Here is a 23,285-nt window from a genome sequence, read left to right on the forward strand (position 1 = left end):
AATGAATCTATGGAACTATATATTTCAGAAACTGAATTTTGTTTCCCAAAACATTATAGATAACATCTGCAGTTACATGAATCAGACAACAGAATAAAAAACCCTCACAGGTACACAGATGTGAAACACATTTACCACTGTAATTATTTATAGTCTTGTGTATGTGATCTTAAGTGGTATTTTTCAAGTTGCCAAAACTGGATATTCAGTATTTCCTTAATTGATGACAAACTACACTGAGATATTTTGTATGAATTTATTTCATTATTCCAGCTCAGTCCTCAATGGATTTTATGTATTTCTCATAGGCATCTTCGGTCATCAGTTCATCAAGTTCAGCAGGGTTTGCCACAGTCATCTTGATAAGCCAACCTGTAGTTAGGAAATTAAAAAGAATTGCTAATATCCTCCAAGAACAATTCATTCATGTTACTGCCTTAGGAAAGCACTCCCAGCAGGAAGAACCAGCCTTGGATCACTGGAGAATCAGCCAGGCTTTTGTGCAGGCAAAACAACATTTCAGTATTTAAAAAAATGAACAACCAACCAACCAACTCATCCTAAGAAATGTCCTTTTGAGTCAGAGCAGTTGTGTAATTTAGTGCTGGCTGTGACAGTGGCATAGGGAGATGCTGCCTTGAAAGAATAAAGGAACTGATCCAAAACTCAGAAATGCCATCAAGGCAAATAGATTTAAATTCAGCCACAGTGTATATCTGAAAATAAGATGTCATAAAACAGCTGTTCAAAGAAGACACTGTGATAATGCTTTATGTTAAATTTTACTGGGCTTGAACTATATTCAGTATATTCCATTTAAGTCTCCACACCATTAAACTGGAAGAACCGGAATTGCAGAGCCATTTGTAGTAGCAAGAATCCACACAAGTATTCATTATTCAAAGATAAAAGTGACATCTTACCATCTTGATAGCAGGATTTATTGACAAGCCCTGGATTATCTGCAAGGGCAGCATTAATCTCAGTCACTTCTCCTGAGAGAGGGGAGTAGAGTTCACTAGCAGCTTTCACACTTTCCAAAGCCCCAAACTCATCTGAAAGAGAGAATACGACTGAATGTTTCTAAGGGGAAATCACAAAGCATTTCCATTCGTTCAGTCAGACATTGTGCTGATGACCCAAGCAGTGAAGAAATGTCTGATCTTGTGCAAGAAAACAGATTGAAGTCACCCACTTTATGACAAGGATCAGCATTTCTTAATTTGGTGTTTATGCCCTTGAATTCTGTGGAATTTGTGCAAGCTGGCTTCTACAGAAGGGAGAAGAATTACTTTCATTTGGTTAATCCTTTGCCTGAAGCCCACAGCACATATGATATTGACTTAGGAACAACACCCAGCTCTTGCTGCAAGAGACTTAAAGATGCCTTTTATCTAAAATTTAACCCTTTTTATTTGGAATTTGGTTACAAAATCAACAAAGCCACAATTTCAGCAATCCCGTATTTTCCTTCAGAAACACTCTCAAGTGTTATATCTGCACTCACTGGAAAACACACATTAGTATTCAGAAGCACCACACTGGAAGCACCCAGCAGCTCTTCCCTTTTTCCTGTTTGTAGGGAGTTATGGAAATAGTGCCTGGAGCAATGTTAATCCAGAGCAGCTCTCAGCCACAAGCAAACAAGACAGAGGCTGAAGGAACAGGGAGCTGTCACAAGAGTAGATAGGCACCAGGACAAGGGATCTGAGAACAACTTGTTCTGGGAAAGCCTGGAATTAGACTGAGGCCAGAGTGGGTAGAAAAGAGAAGAACTTAAAGGGAAATGAAATTCCTTCAAATAAAGCAAAACTACAAGTTGGTTAATTAAAATCCTACACAGAGAGACCTTTTTTGTCTAACAGTCTGCATTCAGTGTAATGGATTTGGCCAAAACAGTTTGATGGGGATCTATTCCACAAGAAGGATGGCAGAGAAAAGCCCTTCTACTTTACCTCATAAACCCTGATTTCTTTTTAGAAAATTTTCTCAAAATAATGACAATTTTTTCTTGATACACTACTGAGACAGCTCTCCACTGTAATACAGGAAAAGGTTTTTCATTTCTACCTGCTAATGTTCACTTCCTTTAACAGGAAAAGTTGCAAAATTGAATGATGAAAAATGTAACAACTTGTACACCACTAGCAAGCAAAAATGCTGTGATCATATTTGATATCTCAAAATTACTGAGCCTCTATATTCATAGAAAAATTAGAGCTTGATACCAATTGGAAGTTTCACATCATGCAACTCACAAAGTGCATTACTGGAGAATTACAAATCAACACTTGCAAGTTCAGATCCAAGTATAAATATTTAAAAACAGAGTATAGATAAAATTATCACAAAAATATTTTAATGCTTTATTTTTGAATCACTATCTTCACAATTTAAAAAGCATGTATTTTCTGCTGCTAAGCACAGTCTGACAGTGAGAATTTAAAATTAAAGCTGTCTCCTCTAAAAATATCTGAATTTATTTTGCATCCAAAAGCTTTATAATGGTATTAATAACCATAAATATTATTTCAGAAAATTTATCTTTACAAAGAAAGAGTGGGATGAGTAGAATAATCACTTCACAAGCAACTAGAACTGAAACTTACCATGTTTACTCAATTTTGTCCCAACTTCTGGAAGACTACAGTAAACAACGTCTCCTAATGCTTCCTTAAAAGAAAAACAAAAGCATCAGAGCATACCTTAACAAAACTACATACAAGAGAGAACTGATACAGTGACTGTAGAATCTGCATATAAGTATTCTCTGTCTCTAAATATTGCTCTCATTCTTTACAGATTGCATATTTTTAACTTTTTCTTAGCAAACACTTAATGTGAATAAACTGTCATGTTATCATGCCCCAAATACCAAATTCTTCTTTCTCCATTACAGTGCTAATAACCCTCAGGCTCAGTTTATGTGCAGGTTTCTTCTGGAAGAACGAGGAGTAACATCGACACTGGGACCCTTATCACCACAAAAATTGGCTCAACTCTTCCCTGACACATGAACCCTATCTCACAAAAGACCAGAGAGTATCAGAGCTATTGACAGAAACCCGAGATTAAAAGAAATGCTGCTTGTCCTGAGAAACATTAATTCCATTTATTGGTAGCTTGTCCCATTCCTTTTTAAGTTTCACATACAGCCCAGAATTTTCCTGTGACTATTCCAAATCAAGTACCTGCATGAGAACAAAAAATCCAAAGGAATTCCTGTCCTAGAGTAAAAACTCCATGCCATGCTGTACATCTGTTCACAACTGTTCTTTAGCCAGAGGGATTTCACCATATTTGTGTTGAGAGGAAATCTGACCTAAAAACGCCCACGATGCCCTCTTCACTGGGCCATGAACTGCTCAGGCTTAGACCTGAACACTGAAGTCTCTCACCAAGTTCAGCTCCCCACAGGTTCAGTGTGAAGCCATTAAGACCTTATCAGAATGCTGAGGTGGCACAAATATCACAAATAATGCTCACTGTGTTGCATATGCAATTAAAACAATAAAAAAACCCCCGTAAATGTCCAAAGAGCAAGGACAGAGCAGATAGGCATAAATAAATATTGCAGAGCTGGGCAAGAGCAGAGGGATCAATACCTGTGCAAAATTGCTGATTCCTACTGTTCCAATGCCATTTTCCACAGATATCCACTCATGTTTGTCTGTGAACTTGCGGGCTAAAAGGAAACAAACCTGACATTTCAGAAAGAAGTGACATGTTGCTCGCTTAAACACAGTAACACATTTGCAGCCTTAAACTGTGGGGCTTTTCACTGAGTTTGTTCATTTTCCTTGGAAAATATTTTAACCAGCACATGCAATTTAGAGAGAAGCTCAGAACATGCTCAGTGACAGGGCAGAAGCTCACTGGGTGTCCTGCTCAGAGTATTATCAGTTCCTGTGCAAGCATTTGGAGACTGACAAAGTAGAGGAGCAAAAAGAGCAGTTCTACTTCAAACAGAAGTCCAAATCTAAAGCTCAGATGTGTATTTTACTCTTAGTTATACATGTCTATGATAGCACAGTGGCTTTTCAAACATATTTAGTGTTTATTTCTGATAACTACTTATTATGGCTGGGAAGGCCAATGTTGGTGACTCTAGAAACACTGTGAGCATTACAGCATCTCATTAAAGTGCAAAGCTGGCACAGTTCTATGTATTATTAAGGCAAATTAATACAGGACAAATTAATAAGGCAACTCATGCAGACAGCTGCTACTTAATAGAATTCCTCGCTGTTAATATTGTTACTGTGAGAAGAACACAGTAGTTATTCTGTCTCTCTATAAAATACGTCTGTTAAAACCTTGTTAAGTCTTTTCACAGCAAGGTTACAATTCTCCTTACATTTCAGATCTGGAAGATTCAAGACAGCTTTCTTAGAGGCAATTTTTTTTATAAAGTCATATGGAGAAACTTCAAAAGAAGTAACTGAAGCAAGCAACATTTTTCTTGCGAACATTTTTCCTGGAACCTTCCTTACTCTGAGAATTTTCAGCCTGCTATGTCTGTTCTCTCATCTCTACATAATTTCCCTATAGATACCTTCCTACTTTTTTTTAAAAAATGCAATTAATTTATTTTTATTTTCCACTTGCAGCACCCATCCAGTCAGGAAAGGGATGTTGCAAAAACTGGAAAAGGTAACTTCTGGAACAGCTCCCTCGGGGATTAGTGCCACAGTAGTACAGCAGCACCTTCCTTTTGAGTTTAACTCTCCTCTCAAGCTCATCCTGTGGGCTACACTCTTTAAGGCAAACACCAGAGAAACTACACTTCTGCAAATCCTTGTGTATTTTCTAAAAAATTGTACGTGAAGGAAAACAGAAGCTCTCACTGTAGACCTGCTAAAATCTTTCCAGACAGTCAATATTTAAAGCTTCTTCAGTTGCAGTGATCCTCTTGTGTCTGAAAAGTTCAAGAGTAGCAAGTCTCAGATAAAACTGTTTGTCTTAGGGCCCAAATTTTATAGAGCTCACTATAACAACATGTAGGCTTACAAGTATAATATACAAACAAGCGTGAGTAAACTGTAAACATGAAGTATTTTCCTATGAATTACCAGTCAAACATTCACAGAATTTCATCTAGCACTGCTTTCTATAACTACAAGAAATCTCATGACACACTCTAATGAACAGAGTCTTAAATGTCTCAAATCATTTTGTGCCAAGATGTTAAACCCATGGGAATTCTATTGGAAATGAGTAATGAACCATAAGAATGGAGAATGACAATTGACAAATCTCAAACTCAAGCTGAACATTAGTGATGTTACACATGGCACAAAGAAGCCAAGCAGTACATTTTTATTCAGGATAATAATAGTGTATGGAATCTCTTTATAAAGCAAGGCTAATAAAAAAAGATTTTTCACACCAGTTTGGAATACAGCAGTGAAATGTCCTGAACAGTTAGAAAAGCACATAACTTTCTTGCAGGACAAAAGAAAAAAAAAAAAAAAAAAAAAAAAACAAAACAAAAAAAAAAAAAAAAAAAAAAAAACAAAAAAAACCAAAAAAAAAACAAAAAAAAAAAAGTGAAAAATTAAAATTCTGAGCATGCAACAAAAAAACACTGCAAATAAAGTAAAGGTCAAATTAAAAACAGTTAATAAGTAATCTCAAATTTTGAACTTTGAGCTGATGTGGTCAGCCCATTAAATCAACCTAAAGGAATATGAAATGTCAATGCATACCAAATCTGTCTCTGCATTCTTTTACAGAAGAGCAGATGAATTTATTCTAATTTCATTCATTTCAACAGGACTTGGTTTCAGCTTAACTAGCACACTCTGAACTTGGCCCTTCATTTAGTGTAACCTGCCTCTATTAAGTATTTCATATATACCTGAAGAGTGAACTCACACCTCCACAAAGAGGCATACAAAACTTTTCTTCTCTGCCTCAAACAAAAGCACTGTTATTCCGTTGACTGATGTGTATAGAAAAACAATGGGTACATTGGCCAGAATAGTGAAAAACAGCTTAGATCTTGACTCAGTTTGCAAGTAATGAACAATAAATAATATTTCTTTCACTTGCAGCAGAAGGCCATTAAACAGGCAGGTTTAAGACAGTCTGGAGAGAAATGGATGAGCTCTTCTTAGTGGTAGTCATTACTTTTACAGCCTACTCTTCTCTCCTTCATGCCCACTTTTAAAACAATTCTATTCGCTGGAGTACCACAGATTCTGTTTTTGAGACTTTCGTGGGTAACTTCCATTCAAAGAGAGCTTTGACACCAGTAGTTACCTTCAGAATTAACTACACCAAATGCAAAATCACAGCAAGCACCGATGCACGAGTCCATCCCCGGCCGTGCCACTCGTGCAGCTGTGGCTGCACAGGAGCCAGAGCCAAACCTGGGCAGCCCAGAGCGGCTCAGGGCCCTGCAAGCCCGGCTGGGTCTGTCTGCGTGCCCCCGCCAGTCCCCGCCGCGGCTCTGCCTCCGCCACACACCACCCCTGCCCCTTCCTGTGCTGCTGATGCTCCTTGGAGCCAACCCCAGCTGTTTGTGAGCGGCAATCCCGGGAAAAGCGATCCGCTATTTCGGGCAAGCTGGTGTGCTCGGCCCACTCTGCGAAGCCTCCTCCTGGGACCAGAGGGGACCGAGCCGCTTTGCCCGAAACTGCAGTGCGGGGATGAGGTTAAAAGTTTCTGGCCAACTAACGGAGGGGCAGCTGCTCCTGTGGGAGCGGGGTCGGGAGTGCCAGCAGCGTCCGGGGCAGGTGAGGGGCGCTCGGGGGTTCAGCCATCTTGCGAGGTTCTCCGGGCCCCGCCGACACCGGGGGGCTCCGGGCGGCTGCAGCATCGCGCTCCGAGGGGCCGCCGGGACACGACACGGCGGGAGGCAGGGGAGGAGGGAGGGAGAGAGGGACAGAGGACGGCTGCCGCCCGGGCCCGCCAGCAGGATCCGCGCTCCGGCCGCTCCGCGCACCCAGTCCCGGCTGGCAGGGGCTCCCCCGCGGGCTGGGCCGGCCGAGCCCCCGCAGCCCACCCTGCCCACCCTCCCGGGCACAGGGACCGCCGGCTCCCCGCAGCACCGAGCCGCTGTCCCGCCCGCCCGCCGCGCACCTCCCTCCCTCGGGCCGCCACTCACCGGCCAGCAGCAGCGAGCTGGTGCCCAGCCTGCGGGCCGCGGGCTCCCGCGGCGGCAGCGAGAGGAGCGGGCAGCGCGGCGCCAGCACCGGCCCGACCCGCCGCAGCGCTCGCCACGCCATCTTTGCCGGGGGCGGGCGAGGGCGGCGCCGGCGGGAGGTGGCGATGGCGGCGGGGCGGGGCCGGCGGTGGCCGAGGGGACCCGCGGGCCCTGGGGAGCGGCCCGGGCTCGGCTCCGCGCCCCGCCGGCAGCGGGCACGGGGCCCTGAGGGAGGGGAGCCGCCATGTTCCGTGCGCCGCCGCGGCGGAGGCAGACAGGAGTTGGTCACACAGTGCGACAGCCGCTCGGTGTTTATTAGATAAATACAGGGGCCAAGTCTACAGCAAGTGCACGTGGGACGTTTCGCCTTAGGGTTACCGCTATTTCTTAGCTATTACTCCAGAATAGTGCCGGCAGCTCTTTAGGGGTGAACACCGCGTTGTTTTCCCAGAATCGCGGAACAGGCTGAGTTGGAAGGGACCCACAAGGATCGAAGTCCAACTCCTGGCCCTGCAGAGACACCCCAACAATCCCGCGTGGGCCTGAGAGCGTTGTCCTAATGCTTCATTGAGCTCTCTTAGGCTTGGGGCCGTGCCCATTCCCTGGGGAGCCTGTTCAGTGCCCGAATACCCTCTGGGTGAAAGAACCTTTTCCTAACATCCAGCACAAACCTCCCCTGACACAGCTCCAGCCATTCCCTTGGGTAAACCCATTTTAATCAGAAGTTGTAATAACCTAAGCCTATAGCCTAACCTAACTCTAAACACTGCAGCTGACACCAAACAAGTAAATAATTTGCCCACAAGCAAAGTGACTTTTCAAGGTGGTCTTCCTTCACTCGCTGACAGGTTGCTCCAGTTGTTCCCCAGTGACCGGCTTCTCTTCCTTCTTGCATTTTATCCCAAAGAAATTGAAGAGTTTCATTAGCATTAGATCAACAATCTCCTCTTCTTCTGAACCCTGAAATAATAACAAATAAGTTCCTCAGAGGTGCACACCCAGAGTGGATTCAGTCTCTGCTGAAGCCAGGGCAAGTTGCAAGACAAAATCTCTACTTGAGGTGAAATAAGCCAACTTTCAACAGAGCATAAGTGACTGCCAAGCAAAACATTGTGCCAATATCTTTATCCAGAGAGACGCCTCAGATGAGTATGGACACTACAGAAATTTTGTCTGTCAAATCCCATGGAAATCTTTCGACAGGAGCCTGGAGTGCACTTGCCAGCTCCCATACAGCTCCTGGTATACACAATGAGACACCCATCATTTCAAGATGAAGTAAATGAGAAAAACTAAATATATATTGTATTCCATCAACCATATCCTTTGTTTTCATCTCCCTTGACTTTATTTAAAGCATAGAGGAATTCTGGGCAGTACTGGAGTGTTAGGATGGATTTCACACCACATTATCAATAGCTTGAATGGGTCAGGCACTCACAGTGAGAGTTTTGAAAGGAGCTGTAAAGCCTCATGCACTTCAGTAGCAGTTTTGGCACTGATTTCATTACAGCCCAGCACAAACCTAAGAGTTTTTTGATGGATGTAGTATGTGAACAGAAGGCTACAAATCAGATCTGAACAGGGATTCATCTGAACAGGAATGGATAGTGTAAATCTGGAAAATCTGAAGTGTACTTTCTGAGCAAATATTGCTTTCTTAAGAGTTGGACTAAATTTACATGGCTTTCATCCACGGTTGAATACCTGAGTAGGCACTGAACAAAAAATGTTAAAAGCAAGAGAGCTTAGATGAACAAACCTGGTAATGCTTCTGCTCCTCACTAAAAGCAACCAGAATCACCGAAATGAACAGATTCAGTACCACAAATGTCATAAAAATGATGCAGGATCCAATTAAGAAGGAGCCTAAAATTGGATTGTAGTCCAAGACCTGTATAACGCATAAGGTAAGACATAAAAAAAACAAACAAAAAAGCATACATACCTATCTACATACATACATACAAGCAGTTAAGACCCAATAAGAAGTTGATCACCTTGAAAATCCTGTGTCTAATCAATTATGACATGTGTATTATACACATATATAAATTTTCTACTCTAGTATTGTACTTCGTTGATATGATATAGTACAAAGACAACAGAATATTTTATATATATGTGTGTGAATATGGGCAGTCTGGGGGTTTTTAAGTATTTGCATTTAATTGTAATGGTATGACAATTTCACATGAAAGTTGACAAGCCTGGAGATCTGTTTATCCACGAAACAGCTGAAGCTTCCTAATGCCTCAGCTTTCAAAATAAGTGAAATCCCTGTATGCTTTACAAAGAAGCACAGTCAGACTGTCAGAGACACTTGTAAACCAAGGGTTGTGAAAAATCAAACCACTAATTTTTATATAAGCTACAACATAGGAATATATTATCATGATTAACATGAGTGGGATGTAGAGGTGAAAATGTGCCAAGTTACTGATCTTCAAAGCCACCCATATCATATTGGACCTGTGGTCTAAAAACATCCGCCAAGGAGGACTTCACAGCCAGAGATGTCCAAGAATTAATCCACATAGAAATGTTCAAAGGATATTGAAATATTTGAAAGATCTTACTGAAAAAGTGATATATAAAGAATAACAACAACAAAAAAAATAACATAAAGTTCCCTTGTGGAAGGCCTTGCCTTTCTTGGGAAGATAGAAGGGGTGTTCAGAACAAACACACAGCTTTCCTCACATTTCTATCTGTAGCTTTCTAAGGAAATTGCTCAAAACTTTTTGTAATCAATTAGTAACAGCTCTAGTAGAAATTTGAGCAGGTTTCTTAATGAAAGGTTCATTATGAGCCTCCTCGTGGTCAAAATAGAAAATGAAAGAGGTTTCACTTGATGTCCTTGTCTTGCTCAGAAAGGGTGACTGCCTTAGGGAGCTGTGGAGCTTGCAAAATTAGATTAATGTTTAACACTAATTTAAAGTCCTTCTATTTGCTGGGTCAAAGCAAATTTGATAGCTGAGATGCCAATTGTATGGCTGTAAACTTCTCAAAATTAGATGTGGTACCTCCTCGTAGTTGAAGATTCCCAGCTGAAGACTGACCATGGTCTCTGCCGAATCAAGGAGAGTTTTGTAAGAGTAGAGCTTCCAGCCAAATATCAGGTTTGCCTGCAGAATACAGAAGTCATGTCTTGTGTCATGATCAGAGTCCTTGCTGCAACATGTGTTTAGCTTGAAGACCTTTTATCACAGATATGAGAATGTCTTATATCTGCTCAGCCTGCCACTAGATATGTAAAAAATACAACTATTTCCCACTTATAACTAGCCAAATGGAAAATGGCACTTTCTGAATGCTCCACAATTTAAGCTGTATCCAGAAAATCCTTTTTCCAGTACTTTGTTCTTTGTCACATCTATTACACATAAAGGGTTCTTATTTTTCAGCTCACTGTTTGATTTTTCACTAAATTTCAGTTTGCAAAGAACAGACGAGTGGATGTTTTAATTTCTCTTTCATACAGAATACTTGGGCTCCAAGCTGCTAAACTAAGATTTAGACAGGCAGCTTTATTCCATTTTCCATGGCAAAGCTATGTTTCTTTTGGCATTCCAAAATAGCTGATTTAACCTGACAGTACCTGGCAGCAGACTGCAGACAAGAGAAAGCACCGTGGTACTCACAGCAATGGAATAGGCAAGGAACATGATTGCAATAACAGTGATGAATCCAGAGATATCACCCCATGCCCTCCTTAGTGTTGAAGTGATCATGTTCAGTTTAGGATTGAGCCTCAGCAGATGCCACAGTTTCACTGTGGAGAGAAGCACCAGGAATGCAATCAGGTAGCCAAGAACTGCATCAGCTCTTGCTGTTTCACTGAAGCTTATGGAGCTGTTAGGAAAAAAAAAAAAAAGAAAATACATAATATACCATGCACACAGAATCCTTTGAAGTGCATAAATGGGATGCTGGAAAAGCCAGTCACCCTGAGCTGAGGTTTCAGTAGAGACCTAATGAGTTCTTGTTTGAGTGTTCCCACTTGCACTTCCTACTGTGTGCACACAAAAATCTCAGTTGTGCATGGCTAAGATTTTTAAGGAGAAGAGGTCGAGGCTGTAGCCCAAATACTGCTCATTATTCTGTGATTCTATCATGTCTCTCCTATGCGACCATTTTTTTAAAGATGTTATAATTTTCCATTCTGTACTAAATATTCCATCATTATCCTCTAACCAATGGCTTTTTGCAACAAATAACAAGGCAGATTATGTGCTTTCTGGGTGGATGTCCTATAGCAGAAAGGCTTATTGGTTCACAAGAGGGTGATGCAGTCAGGAAGAGAACTTGATGCTCAAGTCTGCTGGATTTTATTAGAGGAGTATCAGAAGAAAATCCTATTGCTGACACAAATCTAAGCCCTGACACACTTACAGGCTTCATGAATATATAGCCATCTAGGATAGCAATATCTAGCACAATCAAGGTGCCATCTGGGAAGGGGAAAAATAGTTTTATTTCTGCATAAGTAGCAAGAACAAAGGATGCAGTAAATAGCATTAGTACTTACTCCTCCTTGTGTTCCTGGTAGTAGCTGATGTCCCTGGTCCCAAGCACCGTCCGTTTCACAAACACTGACAGAGCACTCCAGCTAATCAATATAATGGCCATCTCCAGGAGATTCCACTTGCTATGGAAGTATCTCCATCTCAGACTCTTCAGCAGCTTTCCCTGGGAGGAGGTTTACTGTTTCAGTCTCACTCCATATCACACAATGCACCTCTGAAGATTAGGGCAATGCCCTCCACAATAAAGCAGACGGCTCTGCATTAATAAAATTACATCTTGCACTAGTTTCTCATTATCTTTCTCAAAAACAGCATCCAAGCCAAATAAAGTGTTGCCTTCCTGTTATTTAATACTGACACTGTACCTGATTCAACCTTCCATTGGTGTAACAGCATCAGTGCTACTGAAATCAAGTACAGTCCTAAAGCTTTTGTAAGTGAAATCAACAGCAGGCAGAAGGTGATGCTCTCAGGCAGACTTTCCAGTGGGCCTCACCTGTACTATCATGTAGTACACAATGAAGAGGAAATAAATGACTTCTGCTGCAACCACAAAGATGTGGAGGCTGTCGGTGTAGGGGTACAGCCGGACACTTTGCAGCTCTGCACTTGTGAAGAAGGCCCCTAAAAAACAAACAGGGGTCACCTCAGGGCTTCTTCTGCCTTCATTCAAACAACTCAGTTCACCAGTGAGACTTCTGTACTTGCTTTCATGTCAGTGTGAGGCTGAATTCAACCATCAAACTAAGATTTAGACTTGACTGTGTGAGTAACCCTATAAGGGTTTGAAATTTTCCTCAAACAGGAATTTCAAAGAGTCGGGGCTTTTAGAGTGGTAGTGCTGTCTTGTGTGATAGCACAATAGTAATCCCAGCAGGACTGAGTTTGGATTGGACTGCAAATGCAGAAATACAGCAGGAGGACTTGGAATTTTTTAAAAAAGCTGAATCTCATTCTAAATCCAAAATGAGCTCAGTTTGGGCATTTTCTAATACTTGGACACACCCTAAGGAGGCTTCTGTTCAAACTAAATGATTTTTATAGCCTCTAAACCAGAATCTGCTTTCACTCTTCTCTTTGTTGTATCCAGATTATATATTGCATGATTGCATAGCTATACATTAGAAGTCATCAGGAACAAAAAAGACAGACTGTTATTTGTATTTTTTGTCCTAATATTGTATTGATTAGCTGAAGTGATTAGGAAACAGAATTTTTCTTATTCCTGTTGTGTAAATTCTCAAGATCAAGTTTCAGTGTCATGTTTTCTTCATCAGCAGATGACCACAGCATAAGCAAACATAAGATATTCCATTATGGTCTAGATTACTGTGATGCTACATTTTTCCTAAAAGGTTTAGAAAATTTGCATTGATTTTCTCATGATTAGATTTATTAATACACTTGTGTTTCCTGAGGAAAGAACTAGGAAAACACTGATAGTGTATAAATCTACCTTCTGTAGGTGCATTTCTTGCTGTCTTCAGAAATGTGTAACTTAGGAAAGGCTCTCACCTAAAGCATTGCTTTCAAACATCAGGCTTATAATGCAGAACAGGTTCACGTTGGCATTGTAGACTGTAAATTCAACAAACACTGCTCTTGTGAAGGTGTCGAGCCAGACATTGTTGAAAAGGTACTGGAGAATTCTGCCAAAAGAATGTGTAGCCAGTGATTTAATTCATACAGGAATGAGACAGTATCACATGGAGGATGCACTGATCATATATAAGAACACAAGTAGTACCTGGAGGCATTTTTAGGGTCAGTTCCCAGGTGAATCACATATCCTCCTCCGCTGTAGATGGCAAGTTTACCCCAGCTGGGGTGTCCTCTCAGTTTGGACTGACTCTGATACTGCCATGCTGAACTCAAGGCAGAGGAGTTATCAAGGGCTGAGGTATTCCAGTGCTCCCCATAAACTGATGTATCTTCTGTTTGTAGGGAGTATGGAGCGTGGCATTCCTCAACTACGTGCTGGAGTCTGGGAGAGATAGGGCAGGTGTCTCCTTTCACTCTTACTTGGCGAATTCGAGCACTACCCACCAGCTTGGAATTGCCATCTGTAATGAATCCTAAACAGGAGATGGAAAAGAGCAGCACTGGCAATATGACAAAGTTAATACCATTTCTTAATTTCATTTATGATTCACTAATGCATTAATATTTTGCCATATATTATTTTCTCAGAAACACTGTAAGCAAAATAGTCATGAAAATGAAACCCTCCTATTGATTTGAACTGAGTTCTTAAATAATATTCAGAGTTCTGTGTCACCTCCATCTGTATTTTATACACAGGGAAAGTGAGGCCTGGGGGAAAAAAGTGACTCACCTCGAGTCCCATAGAAGGGTAGCTTTATGCAGTGTTCCTGTGGCCTGTCATGTCCAAAGAACAACTCTGCTAATATATTTCAATATTTACCCTTAAATGTGAGCTGGAAAATGGGTCATATTTTACTGGATATGGCTGGATAGAAACATGCTGATATTGCATAATTTGCCTTCACGTTGACCCAAGTCATGATGCAAACAACTCTCCTGAGGAAAAGCTGTATGGTGCCATCTGTCTGCCATTCTTTTTTTAATTATGGAAAGAAAGTTGCGTAAAACTTTCTGATATATCTGAATATCTGGAGTAAGTATTATAAAATGTGAAAAAATTACCATTGCAGTGCAGAACTTTTTGGTTATATTAAATATAAGGTAAATACCAGGGGATATTTAACTTAGGGTCAAGCTGTGGGGTTTTGTTATCCACTGGTATTCATACTATAAGATTCCTTGCTAGCCTCATACACTCACAGTCCCTTTCTCCACTCAAATATGCCAGTTAGAGATAAGTGTCAAAAATAAAGTTTCAGAATCTGGTAAGCTGAAGGAAAACAATATGACTCTGCACCTTTATAAGATCCATAAAGATTTTTGAGTAAAGTAGTGTTCGCCCACGTGAAAAAATCCTGGTAACTGTAGACATCGTGGAATCCATCTGTAAAGCTGTCCTCAATGTGTTTGTTCAAATAGTAGGAATTGGGATCTCTCTGCCCATAGGCAACCAGTAACAGCATCCATAAAAACCCCAGATAGGCTGGAAAAAAAACCAGAAAGAGACAGCACATGTGAGCTCTGGCTTAACAATACTGTTCAAAATAGATTGCATGAATGATTACTGCTGCCAGCAGCCATTAGGCCAGGGAGGTGCTTTGTAGACTCTGAGTGACCAGTGCTAATGAATGCACCCAAGCTGCTTCAGTGTTCTGCAGTTTAAGTGTTTCACATTTGGAATATGAGTAGCAGTCAAGAAAATAAGTGGGAAGGCTGAATAGATGTAGTCATGGTAGCTCCAAATAAAATGACTAGTCTAACTTTGTTCCAAGTGAAGTTGAGGTAATTTTTTTTGCCATTGATTTTAGAGGAAATAAAACAAGGGCATAAATCATTATCTATAGATACTATCTGCTTTTAGAAAGATGGCCTCCATCTGCTCTTTGGTTTCAGCTTCATTTAACTGTTGACCTCCTCCTTTTATCCTTTCTGCTTTTCTTTAATCTCTCAAGTCTGTGATGTGTTTTTTTACCATAAAATGAAGCCTTAGCCACACTTTTAGCTCCAGCTAACATTCCCACCTCCCTGCAGCTCCAGCTGCCAGGGAACAGCCTGTCTCTACATCATAACGGCTGGCAGAAAGCTGAAGATATGCCAAAACTTTGTCACCCAAGAGAACAATATTTTCACTTAAGTAAAATTACTGATGAGTATTACTGAATAAAACAAGATAATCTACATATGGTTGATACCCAGGATTTCTCTGATGAGGGCGAATGCTTTCTGCTCCTTCATGTAGCTGATTTTCATTTTCTCCACATCAGCAGCAGGAGGTGGTCGGTAAATGTTGCTTCTACTGTACCTTCGGACCCCGAAGAGAGAGTGTGAATCACCTGTGAGGGAGAGCAGTGAACCCTGGAATTAGTCAATTGATCATCCATGTCCTGCTTTTTGTTTGTTTGGAGCATCTAAGGAGACACTTTTATCTAATGCTTTCCCTCAGGAATACAGAGGAAGTGATTTAAACAATAGCTATAGCAATTGTAAGGCAAACAGTGGGGAGGGAAAGAGCTCACAAAAACTATGTGTTGGGTTTAGGACCAGGTGTGGTCCAGGTGTCTCTCTCTAGGCTGAGCATATCAAAACGTGGTGTATTCATAGCCTGAGGCTGTAGATCAGATAACTTTGCTGTGCCCTAGGATTCCTGTCTGCTAGTGAAGGCTTTATTTAGATATGATTATGACTGCAGAAGCCACTGCTCAATTTAGGGGAATAATACAGATAATTGTGGCTGTGGAAAAGTATGTAACCTGAGAACGTCCATGTAGGGCTTAAAGGATGTGGGGAATTTCTTTGTGAGAGGTTTTAGTTATGCTTTAGAGGCTTTAGTTATGTGACATAAAGACCTACCAGTCTACATGAAGGGTGCATTTTTTACTGTTCACTTATTTTTTTTTAACTAAGTTGTGGAATAATTAGAGGTTTTGTTGCAAGCCAGTTGAGCTTAGTCACATAATCATTCATAAAGCACTCCAAAAGCTTGGAGAATTCTGCATTTTCTTTAATAATTTTTAACTTTGTAGGCAGTTACCTGGTGCAGATAAAGGCCCATCAATAGCTGTGTTTTCTTCATCCTCATGTTCCACCTTCTTCAGAACCAGAGCAAAAAAAGCAGCAAATCCCAGCACCTGGAAAGAATCAGCTATAGACTCACCATATTCCCATTTAACATCAAGAAGCTCAGGCTTTGACCTGGATCCTTTGGATCCAGGCACTGCAGGAGTACAACTGTGCTTGGGTTTGTTGAACCCATGCAGCTGAAGCCCATAAACAAGAGAACAGTGCACAGTGCTGGAGTTTGTCCAGCTAAACTGATTCTGTGACACATCCTCACTAGTCAGAAACCTCATTAAACCGTGACAAAGCATGGGAGATGAAACTAATGGAGTAAATGTCAGCAAACCCCATCAGAACTCTAAACCACCTGCCTGCTCTTGTTTGAAGGACAAAGACTTCTCATTTTATATCTCAAATCCTGCGGCTCTTTAGAATGTTTTACATTGTCTTCCTGCAAGGTGAGTTCACCTTGACTGGTGGTTGTATTTCTGAGGCTCTCACCTTTAAGGGCTGTGTGATGAAAAGACTTTCCAGGAAGGAGATGACCATGGAGATGAGCCACTTGATGGAGTTCTCCTTGCCGTAATGGAGTCCGTAGAGCATGGTGAAGAACCCGGACACACTGCTGGTGGCTGCCACAAGGAACCAAGCAATGAACACAAACCACCAGGGCAGCCCTCTGGGAGAACTTTTCTTGTCATCACTGGACAAGTTTGGAGTGTGGGACCACCTTGAGAGTGAACCAGAAGAGAAAAAAATCAGTCTGTGATGGAACAGGAACCAAAATCGCAGTCATCAGGTTCACTGGGAACAGACAACATCTTACGATATAAAATCAAAATACTCTTTTAATTAATGCAGTTATATAGGATATATGGATACCAAAAAGTACAGTGAGAAAAAAATAATGAAGAAGTGTGCAGAGATCAGCTAAAAATCAAAATAAATGTGATGGGCTTCTTTACTCCTTAGTTCATGCTTAATTGAATCTCCAGTAGAATTATTGACAAAGCTATGAGTGCATAAAATCTGCTGAATGCATCTCTTGTGATCACCATAATGGCCAAGTGACATAATTAGTGCAATTGTTTTCAATACTTCTAACTTAATTATCATATTTCGCAGAACTGTTTTTGTCTGCTTATTAACTGTTCTTTATCCATACATTTTAAAAGATTTCTGTGACTTTGGAGCTGGGTGATTATCCCAGCCCTTTACTATCACATGGCATTTATTGTAACTTTCCACTTCGGAGGCAAAAATGACAAACAGCAATGATCTGTCATTATTGCTTTTGTGTGCAGTTCACAGTGCATGGAAATTTCTTTGTAGCTCCTGCAGTGGTATAATAGTAAGATTTATTTTTACAGCTGTAATAATAGTTATCTAGCACATGTTAAGCAGTAATTATTTGGGCTCTGTCATCCTGTCCAATTTTGAATTCATGACCTGAATTTACTTATACTTAGATTGAGAACTGGGTTACCCCTCACTGATGGATGCTGATGAGAAGATTTGGTTCTCCAGGAGGTTCTTCATATGCTGAACCTGACAAACAGCTTGTGTGTAACTCTGAGGCCTCTGAAATTTATGGGGCCCCAGTAATTCCAGCTCCATCTCTACATGCTGGAGTTGCATGTACAAGCAGCGATGGTAATCATTGTATTTCAGCTGGTCACAAATTCTCTTCTCTGGAGTTGGACTTCTTGTTTTTTCTGCAGAAAAAGAATAAATTTCTTAGATTTATTAATAGATTAAAACAATGTTCAAAGGGTGGTTTCTCTGGAGCTAAAGATCATGAATGTGATGAAGACTAACATAAGGACACGTAAAAGCAGCTGAAATACTAGAGCTTAATGCTCTTCTGCTGGAATGGCCTGGAACTTTTTCCAGAAGGCAACTGAGTTAAACAGCAGTCCTAAAATCTTAATCCAGGTCAGATGAGATCAGCTGTTAATTTGTTCATGGTTTACCTGTGCAAGTAGCTTGGAAGACTCCCTGCAAAAGCCAAATGTGAGTCTTAATGAAATCAGTGAGATTGTTTACTCATATATTCTTGTTTAGTTAAAAATCAGACTGAAAGGAGCAGTGCAAAGCCAAGAAGAAAAAAAAAAAAAGGCAGGTCAAAGAGTTTGTGAAACAAGTGATATTTGTGAGTCTTTTCATTTGTAGATGCTGATCCAGCTCCCAAGCCAGACTGGTAGCAAACATTTGATTCTACAGAGTAAGAAACAGAGATTTCACAGTTGTCTTTACTTAGTTGGGTGCTCAGTGGTGCAGTGAAATAACAAGAGGCAATGGGCACATCTTAAAACATGGGAAATTTCTGAACATAAGAAAAAGCATAGATATTGGACACTGGAGTGGGTTGCTCAGAATTTGTGGGGTCTTCATCCTTGGGGACATTCAGCATCTGACTGATTTGATCTTGGGCAATCCTGCTCCCACTGAGCCTGCTTTGAGCAGTGTGGTGGGATCCAGAGATGCCTTCTAACCTCAGCTATTCTGTGATTCTGTAGTTCCCTTTGAGTCAGAATACAAGAAGAGCTTGGGTCATAACATCCAGTGCTATCATCATTTTCATTACAAGGGTTTCAGCAGCTATTTCACTGTGTGCTATTTACCTTGGATATCCACAGCACCCAGTGTGACAATGATAGGGCCATCCTTCTTGCTCTCATCATGAAACCCTTGCCCAGCTCTGTTCTGCTGACAGATGACATCCTCAATCAATGACAGGAGCGTGTTGATATTAGCTGATTTTTCAAGGTCTGATGTTGAGGTGAGAGATGGAGTCTTCAGGGCTTTAAAGAGGGAGTTGGCAATTCTTCTTATATCCTAGGAAAGACAGCAGCAACACAGCAGTGACTGGCTGCAGTGGCTTAAGCTGATGTGATCTGACAGTACCACTGGCTGGGAGCCACACCAACTGCTAAAATCTCCAGGATGTATAAGAATAGCACATCCTACAGTGCTGGATGTGACAGGCAGATTTCAGTGAGTTCAGCAAGGCAGCTTTTGTGGTTCAAAAAATCAGCGTGCCTGCCTGAGGACCTAAGCTGAAAAAGATGTGGTCCATGATACTTTTTATCTTCACTGTGTTGCTTAGCGTTTGCTCTAACTCCTGAACACAGTGATTTGGTCATGCTCAATATCTGTGCAAGGACTGGGATGTACAAAGACAGACCTTAATGAAGGATTGCATTTAGGTGGGCACTTCGCGCCAGTGGTAATTGGCTTTTCTCTTCAGGCAGGCTGAAGAGCATCGGAACAGGGAAATTTGTGGAGCTGGGGAAGCCGGTAGTGTGTGGCAGCAGAGGGCAGTGCAGGACTCACTGGGACTTGCCTTTGTCACAGCCTCCGGAGTGAGAGAGGCAGCCTGGGTGGCCCCTGGGGTGGGAGGCAGGCTTGGGGACACTCGGCCATTCTTTCCCGGCTTCTTCTCTCTGCCCTGCTGGGCTGGCCGGGGTCGTGTATTCCTGAAGATCTGCACAATGAGCAGGTTGATGGGGAACATGAGGAGGGAGCTCTCAAAGCCAATCATCACTTCCTGCCACGTGAATTCGATCTTACCTGTCAAGGTCAAACAGAGCAGAGAAGGAAAAATAACCCCAGGCAAAATAAACCATCAAATCTCTTTCTTGTGAAAAAACCCATTTAATCAACTCTTGCTTCCAGATTCTGCTGTCTCTCTATTTGCCTGCCCAAGCAATGGTGAGGATTGTTACCCAAATCCATTTTCTGCTCAGCAGGATCCTTTGGCACACCCCAGAACATGATGCTGGTCAGCATGGTGCAGAGGAGCAGTGAGAAGCAGCAGGACACACGCTGGGCTCGCGTGAAGGAGCTTCGAGGGGAGCGGCTGAAAACTGAGTACCAGATGTGCCCATCCTGGAAACCCTTGGAGGTCTTCATGAAAAACAGATTGCTGGGAAGGAGAAGAGGGAAATCAAATGGATATGTAGAAAGAAGCAGGAATAAGAAAGCCCTAGTTCAGGGTCCCAACCTGTTTATGCTTCTAGGCACTATCAGCAGAAGTAATAACTAGGAGAAATGATCAAATATCATGGCTTGATTTGCATGGAATGGTCATAGCTACTTATATCCTTTCCTTTTGGCCACAGCATAGAGGGAAAGCAAATAGTGCCTATTTAAATTGTTAAAAAAATACACTTAAAATGTTTGGGTTTCTGTAGGTTTGTCAGGCTATTCTTCTTTAGCACCAACATTTTCAGTATGGTGCTACTGTTAGGGTAATGATTTATGTAACCATCCTCCCTCTCTCCCTTATTCAGAGTCCTTTAAGGACAATGGAAAGACCTTCCTTGTTTTCATTTCTTTCTAGGGCTTTGGTCTGTTTTTTTCATGCCTGTTTTTCCAGACTGATTGCTATCAAGAATAAAAAATTCCATTAAATAGGAAGTACCTGAACTGCTTCATGTCCTGTTCTGTTGCTACTGGGAACACTTTATCAAGGACACATTCTCCAATATCAATGGCTAGCCAAGAGTTGCACAGGAAGTACCATTTCTGATCCCATGCCAGGTCATGGACTAATACTCGATTCACATACCTGTTGGAAAAACACACAGGGCATGGTCACATACCACTGAGTGTGTGAAATCCAGAGCTCAACAACACTGTGGAGGACAAACTCTGGCCTTCAGCTATTTGGGGTGACTAAACTGTAAGGCACAGGACATATCTCATCCTGTACTGGACATGGGATATGGGAAGCACTCCTGGTCCTGCACTTTAGGCAGTGATTTGGTCTATGTAGCTTCAAAAACTAGAATCTAACACTTATTTCTAGAACTGCAGAAAGGAAAACTTTCAAGTGTTAGAAAGGGAAAGCTGTTGTTATTATAAAAAGCTTATTATGGATTTTTACTTCCAGCATCTCCAGATCTCCACTTACCAGGACGGACTGTCCCCTGAATTATCATGCCACAATCTAATACTCTGCAGTTCCCCAAGAGGAAAGAAGGTACAGAGGAGGAAAACATCCACTCCTCCGCGTTCAAAGACTGGTGTATCAGGATCATTTAGATGGTGGGGCTCACTCTCTCCATCCAGTCCATAGAGGGTGAGAGTCACCTGGAAAATAAAAAGGCAAAATGCAGATTTGCACATCTCCATCCTAAGTGTTATTTTTTCTCCTTTCATCAAACCTAAGGGCTTTCTGGCTCAGACAGTGCATTTGAGCTGTTTAATAGCCTCAGGTGCTCTATTATTCATCAATTCTCTAAGCAAATAAACTCCTCCCACACAGTGCCACTGATACCTTGGAGGTTGTGGCTGCGCCGCGGCGGTGTCCTGTGAAAACTGTCACAAGGTAACGATACTGAGCAAAGGGGTCATTGTCTTCCAGGACTGTGATTTTCACCTGCAGAGCCACACAACATGGGCGGTGTGTTAGCTGTCCTGTAAGTACAGATTCCTGAAAGCTGTGAGTAGGAATTTGTGATCTGGTGAACAATGATTACTTACCAGTAAACAGAGAGTTACAGGGAAAGGAGTAGGATTGGTTGAAGACTTCCTATTAAAACAGGCTAGGCGTGGTGGGATTTGGCCTGACTACATGGACTTTATTAGCTGGAGACTTACTTTGGCATCATCCTGGATGTCTTTCCTTCGAGCCCAAATAACTACAAGCACATATATCAGAAAGATGCATCCTACAGTTGTCACCACCACAGGATTGTCCACGAATGTACCAAACAGCTGTGCTGTTTTGCTGACATCTATGGCATTGGGTATGACAAAGAAGGAGCTCCCAAAGAAGGTCAGATGGTTGCAGAGGCACTGTGTGCTGCTAGGATTTGTTTTTGGTCCTACCTGAAACCCAGAAAAGATTTCTGATAAAACATCTGGCTTGAAAGTATTAGATGACTTACCAAGCAAATGAAAAGACAGTGCTGAGATTGGTAAATCTCAGTGCTGAGATTAGTGTAGAGAGCTGCTGCACACCAAATTGTTCAAGTTCCGACAAAGACTATTAATTCTAACACCTAACCAGTAATGGGCATTACAATATATTATGACCTTGTCAGAATGGCTCCATTTCTTCTTATATAGAAGTTCATCCCAAGAAATGGGAATGTTGTTTGAAGGTTAGTTCAATATGACTAAATTTCTTGAGTTTATTAAAACATCTCAGAATGATCTTGTTTCATGGTGTCAGTTACTACAGATGGTGGTTATGAGGGCTGGCTTTGAAGTGTGTAACAGACACGTTGTTTTGTTTTGCTCTACTTACATGACATCCATAGCTGTTCCAGCCTCCCTGGTGCTCATCCCAAAATACACAGCGGGATGCAAAGCAAGTGACATTTATGGTTAGCCCCTCGTAGACTGTTGAATCCATTCCCATATCTTGTGAAACCATGAAATAGTAGGTTCCCCCTCCAAAAATGAGTTCTTCTGGGCTGAGAACCCAGCTGTTCGTCTCACCTTGAACATAAATATTTTCGTTTCAATGTATATGTAGAAAGGCTAATGCAGAAGTATGCATGTAATAAATGAAGCAAAGAAACAGGCATGAAATCATTCTTAGCAACTCATTGATCAAATCAATCTTTCCTCCTGTTAATGAACACTTTATTCAAGAGATTGGAACTTTGAAGCATGAGGTTTCTTTTCAGCTAGACATCTGAACTCATGGTCAGGGCTTATTCTGCAAGCTTATGAGTCACTAACCACTTCTCTTACCTCCAGAAGTTTTCTTATAGAACAGATGATTTTTCATATCATAGTTAGTTTCATTTGGGTGATAATCATACCCCAGATAAAGTATTAGTGGAATGTCGTGTTCAGATTCCAGGTGGATCACTATAGATGTGTTTTCTGAGGTAACATTGACTTGAAAAGTGCTATAATTGCCCAGATTCAACAGAATCTTATCTTCCTGAGTTGCTGAAAGCCTTGGCAACATGATCTGTTTT

General features: G+C 41.5%; 2 protein-coding genes across 2 annotated transcripts in view; both read right to left on the reverse strand.

Moving 5' to 3' along the window:
* Nucleotides 1–237: 237 nt before the first annotated feature.
* On the reverse strand, nt 238–7,271 carry GCSH (glycine cleavage system protein H). Its single transcript, XM_038147894.1, has 5 exons — nt 7,112–7,271; nt 3,606–3,685; nt 2,610–2,673; nt 924–1,055; nt 238–372 (listed from the first exon to the last, which is right to left on the reverse strand). Exons 1-5 carry the CDS (start codon nt 7,230–7,232, stop codon nt 275–277), a joined length of 495 nt encoding a protein of 164 aa, XP_038003822.1. The 5' UTR covers nt 7,233–7,271; the 3' UTR covers nt 238–274.
* A 139-nt stretch (nt 7,272–7,410) lies between these two features.
* Nucleotides 7,411–23,285, reverse strand: part of PKD1L2 (polycystin 1 like 2) — a 35,952-nt gene continuing 20,077 nt past the window's right edge. Inside the window, exons 22-43 of the mRNA XM_038148542.1 lie at nt 23,053–23,278; nt 22,601–22,794; nt 21,949–22,179; nt 21,626–21,727; nt 21,260–21,438; nt 20,768–20,914; nt 20,070–20,269; nt 19,688–19,914; nt 18,966–19,179; nt 17,828–18,056; nt 16,843–17,071; nt 16,316–16,412; nt 15,477–15,617; nt 14,582–14,767; nt 13,427–13,754; nt 13,195–13,328; nt 12,176–12,303; nt 11,682–11,842; nt 10,795–11,005; nt 10,177–10,278; nt 8,913–9,044; nt 7,411–8,110 (exon numbers count right to left, since the gene is read on the reverse strand). Coding sequence (XP_038004470.1) covers nt 7,985–8,110; nt 8,913–9,044; nt 10,177–10,278; nt 10,795–11,005; nt 11,682–11,842; nt 12,176–12,303; nt 13,195–13,328; nt 13,427–13,754; nt 14,582–14,767; nt 15,477–15,617; nt 16,316–16,412; nt 16,843–17,071; nt 17,828–18,056; nt 18,966–19,179; nt 19,688–19,914; nt 20,070–20,269; nt 20,768–20,914; nt 21,260–21,438; nt 21,626–21,727; nt 21,949–22,179; nt 22,601–22,794; nt 23,053–23,278 — 3,924 coding nt within the window. The 3' untranslated portion in view covers nt 7,411–7,984. The remainder of the gene's footprint in view (nt 8,111–8,912; nt 9,045–10,176; nt 10,279–10,794; nt 11,006–11,681; nt 11,843–12,175; nt 12,304–13,194; nt 13,329–13,426; nt 13,755–14,581; nt 14,768–15,476; nt 15,618–16,315; nt 16,413–16,842; nt 17,072–17,827; nt 18,057–18,965; nt 19,180–19,687; nt 19,915–20,069; nt 20,270–20,767; nt 20,915–21,259; nt 21,439–21,625; nt 21,728–21,948; nt 22,180–22,600; nt 22,795–23,052; nt 23,279–23,285) is intronic.

Source organism: Motacilla alba, chromosome 11, assembly GCF_015832195.1.
Source record: "Motacilla alba alba isolate MOTALB_02 chromosome 11, Motacilla_alba_V1.0_pri, whole genome shotgun sequence".
NCBI lineage: Eukaryota > Metazoa > Chordata > Aves > Passeriformes > Motacillidae > Motacilla > Motacilla alba.